At 25.6% G+C, this 26,514-nt stretch overlaps 2 protein-coding genes across 7 annotated transcripts in view; both read left to right on the forward strand.

The window, feature by feature from the left end:
* The window catches only part of LOC129611176 (uncharacterized), a 290,077-nt gene that overhangs the window by 254,598 nt on the left and 8,965 nt on the right, over positions 1-26,514 (forward strand). The gene's annotated exons all lie outside the window — the stretch shown is intronic.
* LOC129611214 (ATP synthase subunit beta, mitochondrial-like) lies at positions 8,501-10,096 on the forward strand. Its single transcript, XM_055524217.1, has one exon. It carries the CDS (start codon positions 8,501-8,503, stop codon positions 10,094-10,096), a length of 1,596 nt encoding a protein of 531 aa, XP_055380192.1.

The following is a 26,514-nucleotide window of genomic DNA, read 5'->3' on the forward strand; positions in this document are numbered from 1 at the left end:
AAGGAAAAACAAATAGAGATACAGTTAAAAAATGCAATTTTTCCAAGAAAACAAAATGAGTTTGAATGAGAGAAACCATAACTATTATGTGCAACTATAACGTTAAAAAGAAGTTAAAAAATTTTATCACATGCCACATGAATCAATGCAATATAAACCGAAACAGTGCTGGATTAGGTCAATTACATTTATAATTTTTTCCTTATAGTATTTTTAAGGTACGACTGACTAACAAAATTCCTATAATTCTTACATGAAATTTTATGGAAATTTTAAAATTTCTGGCAATAAAATATCCTATTATCCATTTTAAATTTTAAATATGCGTTCATATAAAAAAATATATAGTAAAATTAAACTTAAATTAATTTTATTAGGTTTACTGTTACAATGTAATAATCAAATTTCATTACTAATTTTATTGATTTGTGCTGAAGCTTAGTTAAGATTAACCCTGAATATATTTTTGAAATTTTTGTTTTCTCCATTTTTTCATTCTACAAAATGTAGCTTGAGAGACAAGAATTACATTATTTTGAGTTAGAAACCTTTAATTCTGATTCATACGATTTATTAGCGAAAAGTCGGAAGTCTTCAAATAGATACTAGGAGAATAATAATTTTTTATTAATTCATAAATTTTATGCTATAAGTAAATGTGTATAGTAACAAATAGTACATGCAAATTATTTGTTTAAGACCACCATATTTCAACATTGCGGGAAAAAAAATTTGTTTTGGCTTTAGCGATTACAATACGAAAATTCTGTACTGTAACTTACAACTGTTGCGAAATGTAACGAAAAACTAAAAGAAAAAAATTCTAAAATTTTTTTCATTTTTAAGCCAAGATTTTTGAGAACGTTATAAAATTTAAAAATTTTTGATAAATTTTCAAATTAGTTCTGATCTGAACACTAAAAACAGTGAATGTGAGACCAAATAGGTGAAAAAAAGAAAAATTAAAAATAAAATCTTCCAACCTACATAATATGTTGGTACACATTAGAAGAAAAAGATATGCATTTCCCTTATCAGAATTATCTGATTTTAAACTACTAAAAAGAAAAAAAATAAAAAAAAAAATAAAAAATGAAAAAAGTGAATCCTTTTTATGTTTTTCCTTTCTTTAAAAAAAATCTTCTATGTACATTTGGTTTTTTTTTGTACAAGAGGAAAAACACACATCTATTTATGGAGTGGAATGAAAATAAAAAAATTTTCTTTATTTATTTTTGTTTGTTTTATTATACCTGTTAGTTCATGTGGAAAATTAGTGACGCAATGGAAAGGAAAATTTCATTTCGTATATTTTTTATTTAGTGCTTTTTTTTCTTTAGATTTTTTTTTTCCATAATATTTTTCTTTTATTTCTTCCTTCTATTCTCATTATTTTTCTATTTTCCCTCATATTTAAATTTTATATGTACATAATGTATTAGAAAGCAACAAATATAAAACAAAAATGTTCAATATACCAAATACAACTTCCTTGCAATAAAATTTTTTAGTGCTAGAATATCAGTAACAGCTAGAGGGGGTGTTTTTTTTCTTGCATCCATGAAAATATATTGAACGTAATGCATTCTTTTATTATGCACATATTTTAATTATTATCATATGCATTCCATTATTGTACAATAATATATACAAGAAGTTAATATGCAATTCCTGTTTATTTCTATTATACATGATTAAAAATTCAAAAAAAAAAAGAATGAAAAAATGGAAAAATTATGAACATGTAAAACAAGTTATTAATAAAAAGTGGAAGTATAAAAATGTTATGCACGCATATATCCTCAATTTTTTTCTCTGCAGGCATAATCAATATTTAACAGATTTTTTCATTGGTATAATATATGGTGATAGTGTGCATTTCTCTATTCACGTTCGATATTGGCAATTAGAAGAATTATTTTTTTATATTTTGTATATAGATTAAAATTTATTAGAAAAAAAAAAACATTTTCAATTTATTGTTCATCGAATGCGTATTCATATAAATTTTTTTTTAATAAATATTCGTAATTTGAAGATCTTGTTCGGAAGCTAGTCTCTTCATGGCGAAATAATACTGGAACCATACTATTTCAATTCAATTTTCGTGAAACGATTTTCGTATTCCGAAAAATGATAATGTAATACCAATCAATTCGTGAAGTACAGTCTTTACATTTCTGTAAATATGAAAATCGAGTTACATACTACAGCCTCTTGATCTCTTTGATATTGACAACTTGTAATCACAGTTGAAGGTTGAAAATTGTAGTAAGATCATGTTCGCCTGCCAGTCTCATACGCTATTTTTTTCGATATGATGAAATAATACTGGAACCTTACTATTTCAATTCAATTTTCGTGAAACGATTTTCGTATTCCGAAAAATGATAATGTAATACCAATCAATTCGTGAAGTACAGTCTTTACATTTCTGTAAATATGAAAATCGAGTTACATACTACGGCCTCTTGATCTCTTTGATATTGACAACTTGTAATCACAGTTGAAGGTTGAAAATTGAAGTAAGATCATGTTCGCGTGCCAGTCTCATACGCTATTTTTTTCGATATGATGAAAATTTGGGCTGTCCGCAATACCCTGACATTAGAATTCTATAAAAATGACGTATTGATACACAATTTACCAATTATCATTTATAAGCTGAATTCCGCATTATTATTGTATTTTTAAAATTCCAATCTCAGGGCTATTTAAAAGAAATGATTATTGGTCACTTTCGAAAACCTATTACAAATTTCCATAAAATATTACAAAATATTTAAGCATATTGAATGAATCCTTTGGGTGGGGGGATTTTTAACATTTCATGAAATATTCAATGAAACATTTGTAGGGGGTGGAAGCATTTTGAGAGTCATATGTTTAAGTGAAAATCTTCAATGCCTTCATACCATAAATTATATTTATTACGATTTATAATCGACGAACTCCCCAAAACACATCGTTTTAAAGTCAATAAATTTACCCATTTAACTACAATAAGTAAGTATATTAAAATATTCAATAGAGCTGATTAGAAAAACTAAAAATCTTACACTCTATTTACTCAAAATATTAATTCCATAAAAAATTATGATTATAAATATTAAATTTTTATTATTATACTTATACTACAAGACTTTTCTAACATTTTATGTAAAAAAAAAGTACTTTTAAACTAAATTATAATAGTCTATTCTAATAAAGAGTATTTCTATATTGACTTCTTTTGAATACATTTAAAATATTCATAAGCTCATGAAAATTAATGATTACTTTTCGTAACATTCATGTTAACTAGATAAACCCTACATAATATTATTATAAGAACCAAAAAAAAAAAAAAGAGCATAGAATCAGAACGAAAACCGAAAAAGAATAAAAAAAACTCAAAGCCTTTAAAAAAAATTACTTTTTAAATTTAAATGCCAACAAAAAGGACAACATTCCAAATATTCAACTTTTTCATTTATTTTATCCTAAGAATTTTACTCAAAACATATTCCAATATCTATATACAGTTAAATATATCTATATATATATATATATACAATTGAATACCGATATACAAAAACAAAAAGGAAGTCATTCTGTTATAGCGAGAAAATCTTCTTCAATTTAATATCTGGTTAGTTAAATGGGCTTGAAAACCTATGTGTAGGCTTTTTCTTTAAAGTAAAAAAACTTTTAAATACAAAATTATAGAAAAAAAAAACAGAATATAGAAAAATAAATGAATTGAAAAAAATAACTTAAAAATTCCTTTTTTTAAAGTGAATTTCCAAAAACTTTTCGAAAACCTTTTTTTTTCTCATTGTTTTATCGAAAATTATCTACTTATTCTTACTTTTTATAATATTTTCTTTTTTTTTTTTATATTTGTTAAATTCAATTTCCCTTATATTAAAATTGTATAAGGACCTTATATACAAAATACCTATATACACAAAAACTACAAATGATTCTAAAAATGAATGGAACATACCAAAAAGCCAATAAAACGATTTTCGACCACAAATACTACAATTTTTCTTCCTCTATTATTTTTTATATGTGGCTATATCGAAAATGGTCCTTTAATTTTTTTTTTTGTAGAACTTTGTATGTTAAGTATTAGGGATTTGATAAAAAAAAATGTCTCCAAAAGGATAATCTTATTATGTGCTTAATAATCCTTAAATTTTTCACACCCTTTAGATATGCTGTCCCTTTTTTACACATATTGCAGGTTTTAGTTTTCAAATCAATTTCTTCAAACGTCATAGGATTTCTCTTCCTTTCATACAATTATTTTTTTTCCTATATTTGTATTATTTTTACAAGAATATAATTATGTAAGTAATGTAAAAATTACAAAAGAAAAGTGAAACCCAGAAAAATTAGACTACAAAGTTAGATTAGAAAAATATGGTGCCTAGAGTATGGTGTCACAAAAAACTTTCAATTCTAAAATCGCGTAATTTATAATATAAATTTATGATTTTTTAGTCGAAATTATGATACAAGGATAATCTTTAGTAATTAGATGTGAAACAAGATTTTTCTTTTCTGAAGAAATTTTAGGAATTCTTGTGTTTCACGAATTGCTTACAAACAATGTAATTTATTCATTAACAATTCATTAACTATGCCAAAGGTTGAATTCGCGTTTATGGTTCTAACAAAGCAATAGGAGCACTTTTTTGTATTGCATAGATCTTCTGTCAAATCAAGAACATAAAAAAATTTTCTGCTTTTTTTTGTATATTCACAACCTCAATTAGTATAGAACGCATTATTGAGGGCAGAGTGTAGAGAGATATTATTGGGATTATCATTACAACAAAGTTTTTTTTGGGCGCTCCTTTAGTGTTATATATTGCAGTGCAGTTTTAACTAACAACATCTTTCGCAGTCAGAACTGTCAAACGCGAATTTTATCAAAGTATGTCAAAAGATTCAAAGGCTTCAATCTGGAGTTTTGATCTAAATCTTCATGAAAAAATGATAAGGAACTCAAAATGCTAAGAATTTTTATTTTTAGTTTGTTTCATGCTCACTTTTCTTGTTTTTTTTTTTTAATTCAAAAAGAAATGTGAACATTATAAGATGTTTTAAACTTGGCGTAGATCAGTTTACAAGATTTTTATTGAAAATGTGTAAGATGTGTTCGGCATTTAAATGAAATTCAACACGAAAATGGGCATCGAAATGGAAGGAGTTTGTTTTGAATTTCAACAACAATTTGTTCTGTTCAGTGACTAGGAGAGGAAGAGCTTCAGAAATTTTGATGTGAATTCGTATAACAATATCAATTTTCTATTTATGATATATTTTCTTAATATAAAATATATGTACAAAATTTTCAAATTAAAGTTCCTACGAAAGAAAATAATGTTTATCATTAAATTGCTCACTCGCATTTATCATCTTCCTTGGGTCTCACTTTCTACTCTTGGTATTCCAATTCATAAAATTTCATTCTGATGATAAACTTATTTTGGTTTAAATGTGTAAATATTTTTAATGTAGAAACTTTTAACACTTACAAATACATACAAACATATATAGATATCAATATAAAATATTCTGTATACGAGTATATGTATGTATAAATATTGCATATATTTTTTTATAAATCTTTATACTTATACTTTAGCAATGCTAAAGTAGAAACAAAAAACAAAAGAAAAATATTAAAAAAAATTTCTGTTTTATTCGGAAATTTTTTCCTTTCCATCAAGCAGACATTAATTTTATTATAAAAACTTTTAGAATAAAAAAAAAATTTCGAATTAAATTGGAGACGGCCAAAGAGAAGTGAAACGAGATTTCAGGCAGGTATATTATGGCATTAAGTATACCTATACTTAAATATTTAATAGAAAGCAATATAAAATATAGTGAAGAGATGAAGAGAATCGTTTTAAAGTTTTCCATTCGGAAGGACTTATTTTTCTCGTTCATAAAATTAAAATCATTTCCCATTTTCTTTATTTGTTCTTGTTGTTTTTGTTTTGTGTGTGTTTCTTTTTATTATTTCTTTGATTTGCTTGAGAAAAACGGCAAAGAAAGGCAGCTGCTAGAAAATTTCCACTGCTTTACTAAGATTATCCAAGTCTTCCAATTTTTCAGATAATGAAAAATAAAAAATGAATTACAAAACTCTCGCTTTAATTTAAAAAAGTTTTGTAAGAAAAAAAAAATTTTTACTTATTGTTTTTTTTTGTTTTAGTTGTTTTGCCTCTTTCTCATTCTTCTTGATTATTGAAAAAAGAATTTTTTCTCTTTCTCTTTTTCGTTTTTCTTATTATGTGAATAAGGAAAGAGTAATTTGTTTTTCTTTTACTTTTCTTTTCTTTAACCATAAGAATAATTGTGTGTATATGCGTGTGTGGTTAAAAGAGTAACTCTCATTTATAAAAAACGAACATTTGAATTAGTTGTAAAATTCCAACACATCTATATGTTTGTACCTATTGTATTTGTAGGGGAAAAGCAATAAAGACGATCCCATATAATAAGAAAATCTTATATAACCTTGTTAGACTGCCTCTAAATTACGTACATTTTATTTTATTTGTATAAATAAAAATGCATGAATTAATATTAATAATAAGAAAATGTTGAAGAAAAACCATTTTGGAATAGAAAAAGTAAAAAATTGTACGTTGCATTAAAAAAGCAACAGGTAAACCTTATTTTTTGTATTCTAATTTTAAGTATTGTTGAAACATAGCCATTCTTTGAAATTCATGAATGAAAAATTTTTGTTCCAAGTGTCAATTTATGACTAGATTCATTAAGATCGTGCTGAAAGTTCAATGACATTTCAATTTTAAATACATGTGCCTAATTTGTCTTCCTAACCTGTAAGAAATAAAATTTTCTTTTTCCGTTCTTTGAATGCGTTTAAAGGTCTATTTGAGTCAAAACATTGTCGCATCTTTTGTCTTAAATTTTTAATAAATGGCATTATGAGTAAGCTGTTTTTAGATGAGCTTTGGTTTACATTTTGTTTCTCATCTAGTTTAAATTTCTGTTTACAAATTAAGAATGTTGTACGGTCATTTAAATATTTAAAAGACGATGATCATCGTTTCATCAGTCAAAGGAAAAAATTCAAGAATTTTATTTTGTACAGCTTTGATTATTGCAATATTGCCAGCCAATTATTACATAATATGAAATTTGCGTGTCAAAACCGAAAATATAAAAATGAGAAACTCAAAAAAGAGATGAACAATAAAATACTGATCTCTTTTTTTTTGTAAGGGTATTTTTTCAAGGTTTATTTTTTTTTCGTTTTGTTGTTATTTGTATAATATTTTTAATAACAAATGACTTAAGATAAATTCTTTGAAAATATTTAAATTAAGTTTCCCTTATTATTTTTTCTTTATTTTATTGTTTTAATATTTATTTCTGTGTTGAAATATTGAGATTTTCGGTGCCCATTTAATTTGTTGTTTTTCCTTTTGGAGATTGTCTTGCTTTTTCTTTTTACGCTGTTAAACGCCTATATTTGAGTTATCGTAAAAATTATGGGTTTTACGCATTTTATTTTAATATTTTGTCCTTTGTTATAATTTTTTTTTTAATTTTTTATTTTAAATTGAATATTAACGATTAATGTTGTACAAATTTGTTCAATTTTATTTAAAAAGCTTTTAAATTTTGTGAAATTTTATTTATCTGTTTATTTTCGTAAAAGAAAAAAAAATTTTCAAAAATTCTTAGTTTGGTTTTTTTGTTAGTCTGTTCTTATTGTTGATCCTTTCTTTCTTTTTTAATGTTCTTCCCTTTCCTGTTTGTCAAAGGGAACCGAACAAAAACCGAATTGACTTATTGACTGATAAACTGAGATAATATTGAATAATAGTTATAATTTAATAAGTTATTAGCATTAAAAATAAATCATTTTTAATAAATTACCATAATTTTATGGCTTGTTTTTACTTGAAACTTGGATAATTTATGAATAATGAAGTATTAAATAATTTGAATTATTGCCTTCGTCCTTATTTTAATGGATTATTGAATATGCAATGTTATAAAATAAATGGAATGAAAAAATTTGTTGTCTGTTCAATAAAATATTCTTGTTCAATTAATTTCAGTAAATTTTAAAAAAATTTCTACACATGCTGCGGAAATTTAAGATTTTGCCTGTCTACATATCATGCCTAGCTCTGTAATAAAATTATTTTATTTCAGAAACAAAATTTCACAAATAGGTCATTGTAATGAAGGCATTAAGTTTAAAGTAAGTTCATGGACTTTGAGATATGCAATATCCCTATTATAGATCTACATTCGTTTAAAAAATATTTGAGTTAATTTAAAAAAACAATAGAATTTTTTTACTTTTCAATTTGCAACAAAAAAAAAAATTTTTTAAATATTTCCTTTGATTTATTTGTCAAAAAATCTGAAAGAAATATAAAATAATTTTTTATTTTAACAATTTATTAAAACTATTTCACATTGATATTTGAAAATACAAACTTATTTAAAAATGTTTCCAACTTTACGAAGCATATCAAAATTATTGATAAAGCAAAAGCCTCTCTTTGTAAATAATAATTGGCGTACCATGAGTTCGCCTTTTCCAACTAAGGCAGAATCAGATGAATGCCCATGTTTTGAGAAAGAAACAAATGATGAGTGTGAATTAGATGGCATAGGAAATGTATGTAAAAGTGGTAAAGTTATTGCAGTCATTGGACCTGTTGTTGATGTTAAATTTGAAGAAAATAATTTACCAAATATATTGAACGCTTTGGAAATTAATCGAAATGGGGAACGTTTGGTACTTGAAGTACATCAACATGTTGGAAATAATATTGTGCGTTGTATTGCAATGGATGGAACTGAAGGATTAGTACGTGGCATGAATGTTATAGATACCGGATATCCAATTCGTATACCAGTTGGAACAGCGACACTTGGGCGTATAATGAATGTTATTGGAGAGCCTATCGATGATCGTGGTCCAATTCATTCCAAATACCATTCTTTTATATATAATGATGCTCCAAGTTTAACGGAAATGAATGTTAAAACTGTCATGCTAACAACTGGTATAAAAGTAATTGATTTAGTGGCTCCATATATGAAAGGTGGAAAAATTGGATTATTTGGAGGAGCTGGAGTTGGAAAAACTGTATTAATAATGGAATTAATTAATAATGTAGCAAAAGGTCATGGTGGATTCTCGGTGTTTGTTGGAGCGGGTGAAAGGACAAGGGAAGGTCATGATTTATATCACGAAATGATAGAATCAGGTGTAATTTCTACAACGGACGATAGTTCAAAGGTTTCATTAGTTTATGGACAAATGAATGAACCACCAGGTGCAAGATCTCGAGTAGTCTTAACTGGTTTAGCAGTTGCTGAATTTTTTCGAGATATTGAAGGTCAAGATGTTTTACTTTTTATCGATAATATTTTTCGATTCACCCAAGCTGGCTCAGAAATTTCTGCATTATTAGGCAGAATACCTTCAGCTGTTGGTTATCAACCAACATTAGCTACTGATATGGGGCAAATGCAAGAAAGAATAGCTACAACTTCTAGAGGATCTATTACATCTGTTCAAGCAGTATACGTACCAGCTGATGATTTGACAGATCCTGCACCTGTATCAACATTTGCCCATTTAGATGCAACAACAGTTTTAAGTAGATCTATAGCTGAATTAGGTATTTATCCAGCTGTAGATCCTCTTGATTCTACATCGAGAATATTAAATGCTTCAATAGTTGGTCAAGAACATTATGACGTGGCAAATGGTGTTCAACGTATACTTCAACAATATAAATCATTGCAAGATATTATTGCTATTTTAGGTATGGATGAATTAAGTGAAGATGATAAGTTAACGGTAGCAAGAGCACGTAAAGTACAACGATTTTTATCGCAACCATTTTCAGTAGCAGAAATTTTTACTGGATATGCAGGGAAATTGGTACCACTTGAAGAAACAATAATTGGATTTAAAAAAATTATAAATGGAGAATTAGACGATATACCTGAAACTGCTTTTTATATGGTTGGTTCAATTGATGAAGTTTATGAAAAAGCCGAAGAATTAATTAAAAAAATGGAATAGTTTTATTAATAATTGTTGATAAAGTTAAGTAATTATCTTGTACCGAATTTAATCATATTAAATTTAGTTTTTTTTAGTAATTTATAAAAGATTTTTAAAAAAAATTTCATTCAAAGAATTCATTTTAAAAAAAATGTTTATAAATAAATTAGAAATTTGTTATTGCAACACTATAAGGAATTTGACTCAAAAAAAATTAATTATACTAAAAACATAGAGGTGCCATTTGCTAATTTTATAAACCAATTAGAATATAAATTTTTAAGAAAAAACAAAAATTTGGAAAAACTGATTTATGATAACTGTTTTTTTCAATAGCCATTTTTCCGTTGACATATCGTTCTATGCACAGTAACGTTGTAGAAAATTCCAACTTCCTGAAGGATCTCTTCGAGTATTTACTTGGAATCTGGGTAGTGTAAATGGGATATGGGAGAGCTACAATAAACCATAGCTGGCTGCGGTAACCGGCACCGGAGTGGCGAAATTCCCTTGCTCATATCTTCCTTCCTTCAATAATCTACAATTTACTATATAGTAGAACGTAATCCGGTATTTTTCTGCATTTGTATAAAAATATTTGTAGTTTCGACGGAACAAATTTTTTAAAAAAGTTGTAGTTTCATAATTTGCAGAAGGGAAGGAAGGAACAAATTTCCTATTACAAAAAAAAGTCACTCCCAAAATTCTCTTTTTGTATAAAATTTCGGCTCTTTATCTTAAAAAACGCAAAATTTTTGTTAACTAACGTAAGGACGTATGGACCGACATGACCCAACTAATAAGCGTATTCTTTTTCAATTTCATCGAAAATATGAGAAAATTGAGTATATTAATTTTATTACAAAAATATTTTATTGCTCTATTTTCAATAAACTTCCATATTCCATTGTCTTCTTCCATTTTAACATCATAAAAAAAAATTAAGTTCGAAAAAGATAATATTTATAAATTAGATTTTATATACTAAAAAAAAAAATAGGTTGATTGCTTTTTTACGCTCTATTTCTTGTAATTTGCCATATTAATTTTCAACAAAAAAAAATAAAAATAGAAAAAAAAATCCATAAATAAAAGCGTATAATAACAACATGCTCACAATAATTTAAAAACAAGGACAAAAGAATACGTAAAACAAAAGTTCCCTTCAGACAATAAGATTAGTCGATTAGTAATCTTAATCTAAAATTACCTTCAAGCTTATTCCCAAAGGCATAAACATTTTTCATTCACTTAATTATTTTCAGTTCAATAACTTTTTAAAATTAACTTTTTTATTTATTTTTTATTCTTCTTGTTTTATTAGCTTTTATTTTTTGTAACCCTCTTTACCTCTCTCAAAATTTTTCTATACTTTTTTTTTATTAAAAGGCTCGTCTATAATAAAATATATAGAAAAAAAAATATATAAGAAATTATCGTCTAAATTAAAACCAAAACTAGAACACTATAACGTATTTTATAACAAAAACACTCTCATAAATAAAAACAAAAAGAAGAAAATAAAATCAATAATCATTCCTAAAGGATATTAATCAGGATAATGCGAATTATTTTTTAAGTACTTAGAATTTAATCTGTAATAAACAAAACAAAAACAAAAAAAATAACAATTTTTTTTAGTCCAATTTTAAACAAAGAAAAATCGATTTTGTCGATAAATTTTCATTATTATAGGATAGAATATAGATTATGTTATACTATACATATATATACATACTTATTGTACTTATATTATGCAAAATATGTGCATACACTTTTAAAATATTTTAAACCAATACTCTGTATTCTAGTCAGTTTCTGTTACAAATTGTTGGCGTTGAATTATTTATAGAGAATTTCCGAGTAAATAAAGCTATATTTGCATTGATTATTTTTTAATCAACAGATTCACAAATACACGATATATATAATATGAACACATTGTCCAATATATGCACATGATATCCATACATTTTATTATATAAGGCAAAATCGTGAAAATTGTGATAATGTAAAAATTCGAACAAAAAAAAAATATATGATTTTGTATTCGCGATTATTATATTAGCGTGTTTTTTTTTTGTTTTTATTGGAGGCAGACAATTGCAAGCGCCGTTGTTATAATAAGTTATTTATTCACACACATATGCATATGCAATATTTTCAATTAAAATTTTCACTAGGATTTTAGGATTTTATGTATAGCAACATGCAATTTGCAAAAATGTTAAGTATGAAATTGAAAACACATACGGAATATTGCAACTTGGAAATTTAGAACATCTAGACTTATGTTGTATACAATAAGAGGAACGTATGCGGTAGATTGAATAAAATGCAAATGCTTTTCTCTATGTTAAAGAAGTCTAGGAGTTTGTTGGTCTTTGGTTAAGCCATTCTATTAGAATGCCGCTCGGATGCCAAAATTTACACTTCAGTATAAGCAAAAAAAATTATTACAAATAATTTTTTTTCTTCAGCTCTGAATGTTGCTGATAATAATAAATTAACAATTTTTCGGGGCTCAGAAAATATGTTCCAATTAGATGGGGATTTATATCTAATGACTAATATCTTATGAATTAAACTACGGAGTTTCTCGAAATTGAATTTCTTATTCAGTTAGGTTTATCTACGAAATTGTTCATCAGTAAATGAGCTTATACCAACAACCAAATTTTGATTTCACATTAAGTAAAAGCTGGTCGACTATGTATTACAGTTTTCTTAAAATTACCAAAAAAAAATATATCCGTTTCACAATCTTATTTAGCCATTTTTCCGTTAAATATTCTAATAAAATTTAAATTTTTTATCATTTTTAAATTTTTATTCAGAGTTGTGTACTGTATGTGGACGCGACTTTTTTTTTGCAATACTAAAATTTTGTTCAACACTGTTCACTCGTTAGAGGCAAGTTTTATAAGCAGTTAATCTTTTCAAAAGTTTCAAATAATTAAAAATATATAAATACTCGTATAATATTTAATTTTAAGTTATAATTCATTTTAATCTCTTTTGAATAAGTAATCTTCCACTTAATAAAATTGAAATCATAATTAATTTTAAAATCATAGTCTATAATGCAAGTGTTAAACGAATGTCCAAAATAAAATAGAATCTCATATTAATGAAAAAATCTTCTGTATTATACTGCATTTTGAAATTTAAGGAAAATAATTGTTCTAATACGATTGAAATTGTTTACTGTTATAATACAATAAATTAGGTTCTCAACAATTTTCTGTAGGATGAAAAATTTAGATTTATGTACTTAGACTACATGGTATTGAATATAAAAATGATTTACAATAAACATTTCAATATAAGCATCGCATTTGATTGTTTCAAAACTTATTTACCTCAAGATGAGACGAGACTGCCTTACACTTTTCAAAATATTAGGAGAATATAAACACCGTAATCAGAATTTGCTGGGAAGGTTAATATCCGAAAACCTTGAGTACTGGAATCGTATTACGTAATTCGATTTCCGTGAAACAATTTTCGTTTACGGAAAAATAATAAGGTAGTACCAATCAATTTGTATAGTACTACCTTTCCATATCTGTAATTACGAAAATTGTTCACGAAAATCTAGTTACATACTAAGGCCCCTGGTAAGATTACATATTAGAAAAGACTGCTAAGTGGTTGGAGTTGTCATCCAATCGACAGTTATATTGTTAAAATATTGGTCATTTAGAATTATTATATTTTAAGATTAAAGTGCAAGCAATCCAATTAGAAATAGTAAAAAAAATCTTTGAAAATATTTTAAAAATTTTATTAATTTTTCACAATTATAATTGGAATTCATTTATTGTTCTCGTCTTCATCTCTGTCAATCTCTTTTTCTCCTGTCCTTTGCCATCAAACTTTTCATGTTATTTGCTTCTTCCTTTTACTCAGTATTTAATCACTTCAAAATTGAATTCAAAAGGAAGAAAGAATTAATTCATTTTTTTTTTTCAAATTCTTTTAAGGATTTCTGAATTTGTTTTCTGTTTTTTGAAATAATTAAATTTGCATTTTGTATTTAAAAACACTTTAAGAAAATTCCATACGGATATACTAAGAAATCCTTAATTCTGAATAGCATCACTTCATTTTCAATTTTAAACATATTTTTTTTATTATATTTATTCAGTTCTAAATTAAAAAATATTTCTAAATATTCTTTTAATCGTAGTTTCAATAGCTTTCTATAATAACATTGCTAAAATTTGTTATTTCATCTTCACATTAAACTTTTAGAAATTCTTAAAAAAAAAATTTGTTTTTTTTTTCTTTTTAATTTATTTTTGTCTATTTTAGCACTTCCCTATTGTAATTTGCCCTCATTAACCTCATTTCACTGGAGATCTTTTCATATTATATTTTTATTTATTTATTTTATTTTATACTTTGAATACAAAATTTTTCTATGCATATAGTCTTTCTCTCTTCTCTTTTTTTTGTGTTTTTTATCCTGTAAGCTCTAATTTTTTGTCAGGACGAACAATATTTACATTCATTTTCTTTTCCTATTTTTGTATCTTCCTTTAACGGAAAGTCAAGAGTTTTTAAAGTTCTAATAAAAAAAAAAAAATTGTTATCCACTGCTTCTGCTACTAGAACCTTATTTATCTTGTAATACAAGTTTTTAGTAGATTTTTTTTCATTCTCTTGCTTTTCTCTTACTTTCTCCCACTCTCTGTTTTTTGTTTTTCTTTCTATTTCTTCCTTTTTGTTGATTCGTAAAGTTAAAGTATGCTATGCATTGTATAAAATTATGTAGAATTATTTAAATCTTATAATATTGTATAATATAATGAAAATGTCCTGCAGGATAATATACAATGTATATTCTTTGGTAATTGCAAAAAAAAAAAAAAAAATATGAAGAACAAATAGAATAACAAAAAAAAAATATAACAAAATATATATATAGAAGCAACAAAAGTCCTAAGTATTTATCCTGATCCTGACGGACTATATGAAAAGAATGCAAATCTGTTCTCTTCAATTTTTATCATTTTATATATTATGTAAATGTATACGTTATAAAGGATTTAAAAAATATTTTAGAACAAAAGTGAATATTTTTGTATACAATAGTTTTTCCTTTTTTTGTTTTTGCATTTTTTTTTGTGTCCTCTTGTTAGTTTGAACAATTGTAAATGTACTTTGGTGAGAAGTCTAAAAGAAAATATTTTTTGTGTAAATGTAGAATAAAAGAAAAAAAATTTGAAATGTGAACGGCATATGACCGGCCGGATTGTATATTTTCTCTATACGATATTTACATAAACAACTTACTTTAGAATACAAACCAGTGAAAATACAAAACGATATTTAAAAATACAAACCGCTTTTTCGTAGCAATTTCGCTTCCGTGAACATGTTTCTCGCAAAATTCTCGCATACTACAGACATATTTCAAGAAAATCTATTAATTATTGTGTTCGATATGATTGCGTTAGATAGGGAGGTCGCCTATCAAAAGTATTTTTCTAAGATTCGATTCTAGGACTTTTATCCTGAAATTCAGGACTATTAGTTTTTCAAAATATTGACAACAATTTGAAAAAAAAAAATCTATTGACTTGGGTAGGAGTTCATATCAGTTGAAACCAATTTGTTCTTAACATTCGGTTCTTATAGAAGTTAAGCTCGGTAGATGATATAAAAGTACCCTGCCAGTTTGAAATTTCACTGTCTTTTCGGTTCAAAAGTCAATTATGTCCAGTTCGTTTCGATTACAATACTTTTCTTCATGCATATATTGCAGCCAGTAAAATGAAAAAAAAAATTATGATATTTTATTTTAATGTAAGCTTAAAATCATTAAAAGGATATAAAGGATATTTAATTTAATATTTCTTTTTCTATATTCATTTATAAAAGTTTTGGCGTCAAAATTCGAAAAGATCATAGATTAAAATGATTTTCCATTTAAGAGAAAAATTTTTTTTTGTATTTTTCGATTTTATATTTCTGCTTTCATTTCTTGCTCTCAGGGTTTTGTTTTTTTAATTAAAATTAAAAATAATTTCAAATATTTAGGACAAAAAAATTCATAATATTTAAATTTGTATGAGAAAGTTAAACAAAAAAAAATTTATTTTGGCTATTTTAGAGATGAAAAGTATGACATTCCAAATTTCATTGATTATTCAAAATTTGATTTGAAAAAGAATTCAAAATGTTTTTTAATATAACGTTGAACGGTACATGAAGTTAAAAGGCTTTTCAATTTTTAAGGCGTTTATTATGACATTGAAAATCAATGTCAGTCTTATTGTTCTTAAAAGATTTCATTAGCAATTGTAAGATAATAGTGAAAAAATATCAAAGATCGTTTGTTGTGCTTTTTTTGGATTAGAAAGTTTAAATTTGTAACAAGGTTACTTATTTAATTAGGTTTGTGTATAAACCGATAGAGTAAAATAATTAAGTAAAAGGTTTGAAATTCAAATCAAATGAGAAAAACCTATATGATAACTAGCATAATTCGTCATAAATACCTTATGTGTGTTTAATACTAAAAAATTCTGAATTTTAAATTCATCGGGATAAAATTTACGATTTACACTAAAATTGTTAAAAAATTTTAAATCTAAAATCAACCTTCATATTTTGTAATTATGCTTTGCTTTTATCAGATTTTCAAAAATTTTCTGTGCACTTGAAAATCAAACTTTTTAAAATTTTTTAATAAAACTAAAAATTAATGTTAAATACTGAAAATTGATTTATATATCTGACTTCGGTGTTTATTACTTTTAAAAACCTTAAACAAATTTAATTAGTTACCCCAAAATTAAACAGTAAACTGAAAAGCTGAAAGTTTCAAAGTTATGGCGGTAACCCTTTTTCAATATTTACAACTATGCATTGTGTAGTGCCATAAATATCTATCAAACCACCAAGCTGAGAGAGCATATCAAAAATATGCCGGAAAGGACGTCAGAAATTATTTGCGTGAAGCAAATTATTTAATATTTTAAGCTCTGATTCTACATATTTTTTTAATGTGTTGGTGAATTCCGTCTGAAAATTGATTTAAAAAAAAAGTTACAATTTTTAACGCACACAACCTTTCCTGTCTTTCAAATGAAAGGGCACTGAATTAAAGAGTTAATTTTTTGAACTTGAATTTAAAAAGAAATTGAAAAGAAAGGTAAAACAAAAAATATCAGAATCTAAATCACTTTTAAAACCATGCTAAATAAAGTGAGAGTCACAAAGAATCCTCAAAAATACTACAAAAAAATTTTTTTCAATCGGAATGCTTCGAAAAAATAAAACATTAAGAACTCTTTTTGTAACAGCCTAAATTTACAATATTTCGGAAAATACTTTCAAATGGTGGCCTTATTGTCATATATGGCATTACTTTGAGCCTCAGAATTAAATTAAGTACTATCTGGTAATAATGTAAGTGTTTAATAAATTAACACTATAGTGACCTATAGGTTATAATTAAACCTATAGGTTTGCATAAGAACTAATCATTCTAAAAAAAAAATTTTCTTTAATAATCAACCCTTGCAATTCATTAAAAACTAAGGGAGTGCTAACTCTACCATTACATCACTGCATCGTATATATAAAAAAATGTTTTTATTGAAAAAAATTTTCTTAATACACTTTTTTTAAAATGCTAAATGATAACTGAGAAAAAAAGAAATCGCACGCGATTCTTTTAGACAAAACAAACGAAAAAACTTTCTATGTAATAAAATTCCAGGAACTGACAAAATCATAAGAACGGCAAAAAAAAAAAATAAAGACTAAAAAATCCTTTGAAAATCCTTATTGGATTCTCAATATACATAATTCGCTTGGTTTATGAAATTTTGGTAAAATTGTTTGTTTTTTTTTCTGTTTTTTTGTTTTCTTAGTTCTTTTGTCGGATTCTAAAGATTTAATTTTAAATTTTAATTTTTTGAATATATTATAAAAATTCTTTTTCTTGTTCATTGTTTTTTCTTTTTTTGGTATATCAGTGCTTTTATAATATCAAAGGCGTTTTATATATAAAAAATCGTTTGCCTAAGTTAAAGTAAAGATAAACTAAATTTGAATTTTTCAAAGGTTTCAAAATGTAAGGGAATTTTTGTGAAATTTGAAATTGGGCAACAGTTTTTTTTTATTTTTAAACTAAAGCATTAAGGGTAATTGTTCGGTCAAAATACACAAAATTTTTCTTAGTTGCAAAGAAGTGAGAAAAACTATACGACAGTAAGTAAAATTATAGCACAAAAGCAGGATCTCTACCCACTCTGTGGCTCTGATTTTATAATTAACTCACTCTGATTCTTAGAAAATTATGAGCTATGAAATATGGATTTAAAATTTATCACAGGCCGGTCGTACTCCATTAATGTGTTGCTTGTGTTTTTTGTATTGCCTGGTGTTAAGGGGCGAAACGGTGTGTTATCGTATTGTCTAATTGTTGTTTTTACTATTTCGGCCTGCTTGTAAGCATTACAAAGAAAAATCTAAATCTATTTTAATCGAACGATATTTTTCTACATTGTTGTCAACAATTAATCTTATTGGTTATTAAAGATTGATCAGATTTTCCAAGGATTTTTATGAATGGAAACGACAGGACGAATATGACAAGTTGAGTATAATTTGAATTTTACAAAATTTTGTCATATTTTTTTTTAGTCCAATATAAATCGCAAATGATTGAACACGAAAGTCTATAATTTAAACGTTCAATATTTTAAAATACATTCTTATTAAATTATTATTTTGCTTCAAGACAATAACAATATTTTATTGTTGCTTATGATTTATTCAAAGAGCATTCAACTGACTTATCTTTTAAGAACACTATTTTTACACGTTTACCGCACATACGAGTACTATGTACACTCGCGTATTCACAAGAATATGCAATAAAGATGTAAAAATAATTTTTGTTTATATTTCTTGTTGTTATTTTTTGTTTTTTACTATTTTTAGTCGTTTTTTATTTTTTTTTTCGTATTTTTATTCGAGATAAACGTTTAACAAATAGTAACATTGAACATTGATAACTTTATATCGGAATTAAGAACAACATGAAAGCGCAATAAAAACAACTACAAATGTACAATACCTGCAGGATAAAATATATGTAAAGCTCTCATGCATGCATTGTTTAAAGATTAACTATTAAATTTGTATATATATATAAAATAATACAGGATTCTGTACATATATACAAAATCATGACCTGAATATTATTATAAACGAAAATTTGACTGAGCTGCAAATAAATTTCGGCATCAGACATGAATAAAATATCGTCGTTTTGTATCGTTATTTTGTATATTCAGTTTTGGAAATAAAAAGTAAATTGTTAAAAAATGAAGCACGTGTATTCTATAATAATGACAGTTTAGTTTTGTATATTTAAAGTTTCCTGTATTTTGTATTATTAAGCACTGAAAAAAAATACAATTTAAATTTTAGTTAAAACCAAAAAAATTCATATGATTTAATAGGGTCACATAAAAATTCAGAAATGTGTTTTTAAATGACATAAGTGAATAATAATAGTTTATAAATTATTTTGTAAGTAGATCAAATTTAGGAAAATATAGCAGAATTTAATGTTACACGTATCTATAACCTTTAAGTTATACGAAAAATATTAAAGATAAGTAGAAATATGTAAACTCTCATATTATTTATAATAAATATGTAAACAGTTTTTTAAAGCAAAAACATTGGCAATCTTACATAGGTCTAATAATGTTCCAACTTAAAAGTTTTCATAGTCACAATTGATTTATACTTTTAATTATTATTGATATATTTGCTAATAGTGAAATTTAAGTTTTTTTTCTCATGAACGCACTTACATTATAAAATACATTATAAAAAGGGGCTATAGAATGGTATGTCATGTCGTAGAAAATGTTTAAATGCTGACGTATGGTTCAAATGCTTAAAAGCAGTTTGCTTTGCTTTATAAAATTAAGCTACTAGATTTAAAATTGAAAATATAAGTAGTTGCACATTTTAGTTCATTTGTCTGCGTTTGAAGAATATTCGGAATTTGTTTCAATTAGCACCTCACAATATTCTATATTTGAGAAAATTTAAATTATAATCTTACAATTGCAGACACTAAAAATACTTTGAAAAATCTCTTTTGAAAATTGTGTAAAATCGGAACTCCTGAACGACTTTAAATTCAACTAAAGTTTTACTAGTTTTCATTTTACGCAATCAAAGTTAGGTTCATGTTCGGAGCAAAAGTAATTGTTCTTTTTGTGTTTTTTTTTCCTCTTCTGCTCCCTTTAGGAGCATAGGGCATCTACAAAGCTTCGCCACCTGACTCTACTCTGCGCCATTTCTTTTATTTCGAACCATGTTTTACGGGTGCACCTCATTTCTTCTACTGATCTGTGTCATGTTTCTTTGGGTCTGCCTACTTTCCTTTTACCCTGCGGATTCCACTCAAGGGCCCTTCGCCCCTCATCTCGTCGAAGATTCTTATTTTTGTGACCCTTGCTAAGTGACGCTGCTTCCAAACTGCCCACAGTCTTCCGAATGCCCCCCATAGCAAGCCTTAGTCTGTTCTCTATGTCTACTTCAGCACCCCCCCCTGTAGTAACTATACTAACCAGGTAGCAAAACTCGGAGACATCCTCTATGTTCTTGTTATTTATCTGCAGAGGGATCGTTGTTCCTTCATTAATTCTTAGGCATTTTGTCTTGCTTGTGTTTATACGAAGACCTACTTCCGCAGCATTTTGCTCCAGACGTTCTTTTTGTGTAGTAACTTAAAATATTTATGATATGACAAGAAAACACTGTTATTAATTCATATTTCACTAAATTTCGCTGAAAATAAAAAAAAAATAATATTTGAAATTCAAAATTGGAACCCATTCTTACTAGAGATAAGTACAACGTTTTTACTCAATCCTCATATATTTTTGTTTGCGCGCAATGAAAATCCAGAAATTTATGAATTTTTCAACTTTTCCTTTTATTTTACAGTACTTGAATACTTTCAAATATCATAAGTAATGAAAATCATTAAAGCGATCCTTGCGTGATTTATTTTTTAATTCTTGAGTAAAAGTCTTAAACGTTTACAATTTATTTTGATAGATTTTTTAAAAACACTTTGCAATACTTAAGCTTTTTTTTTTGTTTAATTTCCAAACAAATTCAACTGGCAGAAAAATTCAATAAAAAAACTTTCTCGCGATTTTTATAATATAACAAAGAATATATACACAGGATACTTTTGTCCTTGATAAAACCACATAATCCCAAAAGGATATCGAGAGATTGCAAAAGAAAGAATTGTAAAAGAAATAAAAACCGGTTTAACCGACTTGTAATATAAAATTACTGCTTTCATATTTTATTCGCACAAGCATATTAATTGAACAGATTCTCTATCGTAAGCTTTTTAAAACTCTAACTTGTCTAATAAAATGTGATGCGTGAATTACTTATTTATTTAATTATGTATTAATTGCTCGGTATCAAAAGTGTTTAAATAAATTTGGGAAAAACTCTCATCATTTCAGGTGTCACAATATTTTAGAAACTTTAATTTACATTTAAATTGGGTTGGCGTAATATCACACCTCCATGGTGGGGGAGGGTTAACTGACTAATTTGAACATTTTATAGTTTTGGCATTTAACTTTGCAAAGCTTAGATCACATTATTTAAATTCTCATTTCTTCTCTCTCTATCTTTATCATGAATGTTATCATTTATCTCTTGTTTTGCTAATTTATAACATTTACCTATTTATGTATATGTTTACGATAAAAATAACCACTGGCATATTATATTATAAAAATAAAAATGTCTTCTCTCACCAAAATGCCCCAATGAATTTTTAATATTCGAATCCATTCATCTTCACTCTATATCCGTATACTTGGTATAAAAATTTTTATAATAGAAAACAATTTTCCTTGAATTTTCCACAATTTAAAGTAAAAGACAAGAAATAAAAACTAAAAGAAAATAAAAAAGAAAAAAAAAAGAAGTGAAGTAAAAGTAAAACATTTTTCCTTTTTATTAAGGATTCTAAGGAATCCTTTCTATTGTTTTTTTTTTATATTTGTGCTTTTTCTCTTACCTCTTGCACTTTAACATAAATTGATGTTCAGGAAAGCACTTACTCGGGGTATAAAATAATTTTCTAGGTATGACAATAATGCAAAAATACAATATAATAAAAATTTAAAGTATATAACACATATACAGACATACAAAGTAATGTGGGACTGTGGCTGGATATACAGGATTAATATCGAATTTTCCCTCCTTTTTAAGTTTTCTTTTATTGTTTTTTTTTCTATTTTTTGAAATCCTAAGTTGGTATAAAAAGTTTTTTTTCTATTTTTCTTTGACATCTTTTGGGGATTGACGATTAAAGATTATACAAGTGAAAACTGTGATAAACGAAAACTTTGATTTACTTTTAAGTTTTAGACTATACTCAAAAGTCTTTTTCCTTTCTTCTTCATAACTTACTTTATACCTAAAATAATACTATATATTTTTATATTTTATACATTTAAATTCATATAGCTATATATTTGTATTATATATGTACTTTTTAAAATTTGTATATATTTGTGTGTATATGTACAATTATAATAATTATATCTATCAGTATTTTAGAAAAGTGTCAAGAACGTAAAATCAGGTCAGAAGAATTCAACAATGCATCATTTATTCGATTTGTATATAAGAAATAAGAGAAAATTTTCAAATGTTCAGGATGTGATTAAGTTACGTAAAAATCAACAAAACAAGAAAAAAAAAATATGAAAATTAAAAATGAAAATGCAAAAAAATAAAATCATTTTCTTCTTTTTTTTCCCCTGTTATAATGGAAATGGGAAATTGAAACGATAAAGAAGTAAAAGAAAACAAGAGCTTAAATAGAAAAGTAATAAAAGGAATTCAAGTAGTTGCTTGTATAATAGGAAAAGAAATTGTACTTGACATAAAAGTTAAAAAAAAAAAAAAAACAGAAAAATAAAACAAAAAATTAAGGTTATGTCAATATGAACTTATAAATAAAAATTTAAGACACGAATTTCGTGGAAATTTTCACGATTTTCTAAAAAAAAAACATTTAAGAATCACCTTGCATGCTTTTACATTATATGTGGACGAATCTAATACAGATATATGGGGGGTTAGAAATACATAATTAATTTGGAAATTGGAATGAAAAGTGCTTTAAAAATTCATGTAAAATAAAATTTTTATTGATTTCTTAAATAAAATTGGAAAAAAAAAATTAATTATTATCAGAGCTACAGTAAAAGAGCAATAACTTTGAACACGTGATTATTATTTGGAATACAATTGGTTAAGATGGCGAATTTTATTATAAATAAAAATTTATATAAAAATTGAAAAAATTAAAGCAAATTTTTTTTATCTGAACACATACCTATAAAATTAAAATTCAGTTTTGTTTTCTTAAACTCTCCCTGTAATATTTTCACTAAAAATTTCATTTAACATTTTCATATTGTAATTTATTTATGATTTAGTTTTGCCTAACTTGTCGTAATGAATTCATAGTTAGGCTTATAATAATTATTCACCCGAAAATGTGCAATTTGTAAAAAAAAAACTCTTTCCAAATGTATATATGTATGTATCAAGTTATATTCGAGAACAAAATGAAAATATTTTGGTTTTGTACCAGAGGAAATAGACTATTATATTGCTATTAATTACTAAACAAAGTATTCAATCAAATATTTGCTTGTGCCAAAACATAAATAATTATCTTAAGCCAAAACCTAAGAGTACCTTAATTGATAAGTTTGATTTTTAAGTAAATTCTTGTTAAATTTTTAAGCACATAAGCGATCAAAAAATGTATTGTTTAATTTAACGAAAATGTTTCGTAAGATTATGAAAATGCCCTTTAAGTTAGGATACATAGAAAAATATAAATTTGGCCCTTAGTAGATTTTAATTTTAGGCTTTGCGAATTCTTTGAAAAATTTGTCAGTTTTGGAAGCAAACAGAACTAGAACATTAATTAGTTCCTTAGATATGGTTAAAAATGTAACTGGCCTCTAGTTCAATTTCCGAACCCTGATATTCCCAAAATTTTTTTAAGTTTTTTACACTAATTCCAAATATTAAATTTCAAAGAAATCGGTTGATTATTACCCGTTTTAGTATATGCGAAAAATATAAATTTTACCAGTAGTAAACATCAAGTTGCTGGCTTCTGTTTTCTTCCAAAAGCTAAATGATTTTTCATACTATCAGACAAAGCTTATATATATAAAATTTCAGAAAAATATGCTGATTATTTCCTTAGATATAGTCAAAAACGTAAAATCGGTCCGTTGTAAAGATTCATTTGCAGAGACCGATCCCAAAAGTTTATTAAACAGTCTCATCTTCGATAAAAACTTCAATATAAATTTTCGTGAAAATCAGTTCAGTCAAACTTGAGATACTGTTGACTTGAGATAACTAAGACAGACTGGCAGACAGATCGACAGACATCTATCTAAAAATAGTTTCATTATGTTTCTCCATTATGGAGAAACACATTTCCGTCGAAAACTCCGCATGCGAAAATTTGTGCCATCGCACTCCCTCCCTTATTGTATGCAATATGTTCAGTAAAAACCTGTATTGCTTTATTTGAAAATACTTCAGATGGTCATTTTATTTGAGTAATTCATTTGTCATATAAGCAATTGTGTAGTGAATTTATTCCATATTCGGGCTGCAGTAAACTCAGAAATTGTGAGAAAATCAATTTAATTTCAAAAACGCAATTTAAAAGTTAAGAATCCCCCCCCCCCTCCATACCTGACTCCTGATTCTAGTCTGTATTGAATTATTAAATAAATATTAGGTATAAAAAGTGAAAGTAAAATATTTTTAAATAAAATTATAATTTTTTTGTTAAAACTATCCTTTTCTCTTTTTTTTTTATTAAAAATTCAAAATATTACAAAACTCTCTCAATACTTTTATTGTAAATTTTTACATTATTTGTTCACATTATAAAAAAAAAGTATTTCAATATTTTTTTAATAAAAAATAAAATAATCAAATTCAGCAAAAAAATCGGATAATATCGCCAAAGAGAATTATTAAAATTCATGTTTTACTAAATAAAAATTCAATTGTAATATTTGTGTTAAACGGAAACCTTTGATTTTCTACTTTATTTAAATTTTTTTCATTTTCGTTTATAGTTATTTTATGTACATAATGAATACATAATATGTATAAAATATATGTACGTATTTGGTAAATTTTAAATGCAAATAAAAATCTTTTTTAGTTTGAGTTCAAAATGCAATTGGTTTTGTGTGTTTACAACAAATTTGAGAATTGTAATAAAGGAAAATTAGAAAAAGGAAATTTTGGACCGCATGCTTTTATTATTTTTCTATTTTATTTTTTTTTCTATTTTACTTTTTGCCCTTAAAACAAATAAACAGCATCCTTTGCGGTTTTATTGAAATTAAATTTTTTTTTTGTTCCCATTTTGATTATCAAATATATGTGTACATGTGTATTTATGTATGTATGTGTGTTTTTTTAAGTTCATAGAATTGCTGGAATACATTTTCTAATATTTTAGCTTTTAATCTAAATTTTTATTTTTTTGTTATTTTTTTTTGTTTTTTGCCTTAAGCGTTAGAAATCACACCATTACATTACCATACATTTCTGTATTTCCCTTTTACTTTTTGGTTTAAATTTTATTCAATTCGGTATTAACATAGAATCAATTTGATTATCCTTTTAACTTAATATCAGAAGAAAAATAAAAAAAAAGGAAAAATGAAAAATTGTTCTTGTAGTATTTTCGCGTTCTTTTGTAATACTCGTATTCTGTTTTTTTTTTACACTTATTTTTTGTGAATTTTTTATTTTTTTTTTTGAGTTTATCGGTTCAAACAACAAACCAATAAGTACTGTAAAACCAATAAGTGTAGCCATCCTGGAGGAAAAGATTTTCCTCATTTTTTTATTTTGTTCATTTTACAATTTTGTTATATTCTTTTTTTATTATTATTATTACAGTTTTCTACCCGTAGGATATTAAAACTTTGGTTTACCAAAGATAAAAAAAATATGCAATTTTCAATACAATGCATAATGTAAACATAAAAAATACATGCATACATACAAACATATCATAACTTGTATGATATTGTTAAAAAGGATATCATGATGAAATATTATTATTCTTTGATGATATAATCGGAGATAATACCGTACGTTATATGACGATTCATCAGGATATGTTATCCATCTAAAAATTTTTATTTTCATTTTCATTTTTTTTCTTATTTTTTATGTTTTTAAATAATATTTTTCTGTCGTTTTCCTTTTCTATTCTCATATTTTGTTTACGTATGATTTTTCCTCGGGAAAATTCTTCTTCTTGTCTTTGTCTC

Source organism: Condylostylus longicornis, unplaced genomic scaffold (genome assembly GCF_029603195.1).
Source record: "Condylostylus longicornis isolate FDR11 unplaced genomic scaffold, ASM2960319v2 ptg000048l, whole genome shotgun sequence".
NCBI lineage: Eukaryota > Metazoa > Arthropoda > Insecta > Diptera > Dolichopodidae > Condylostylus > Condylostylus longicornis.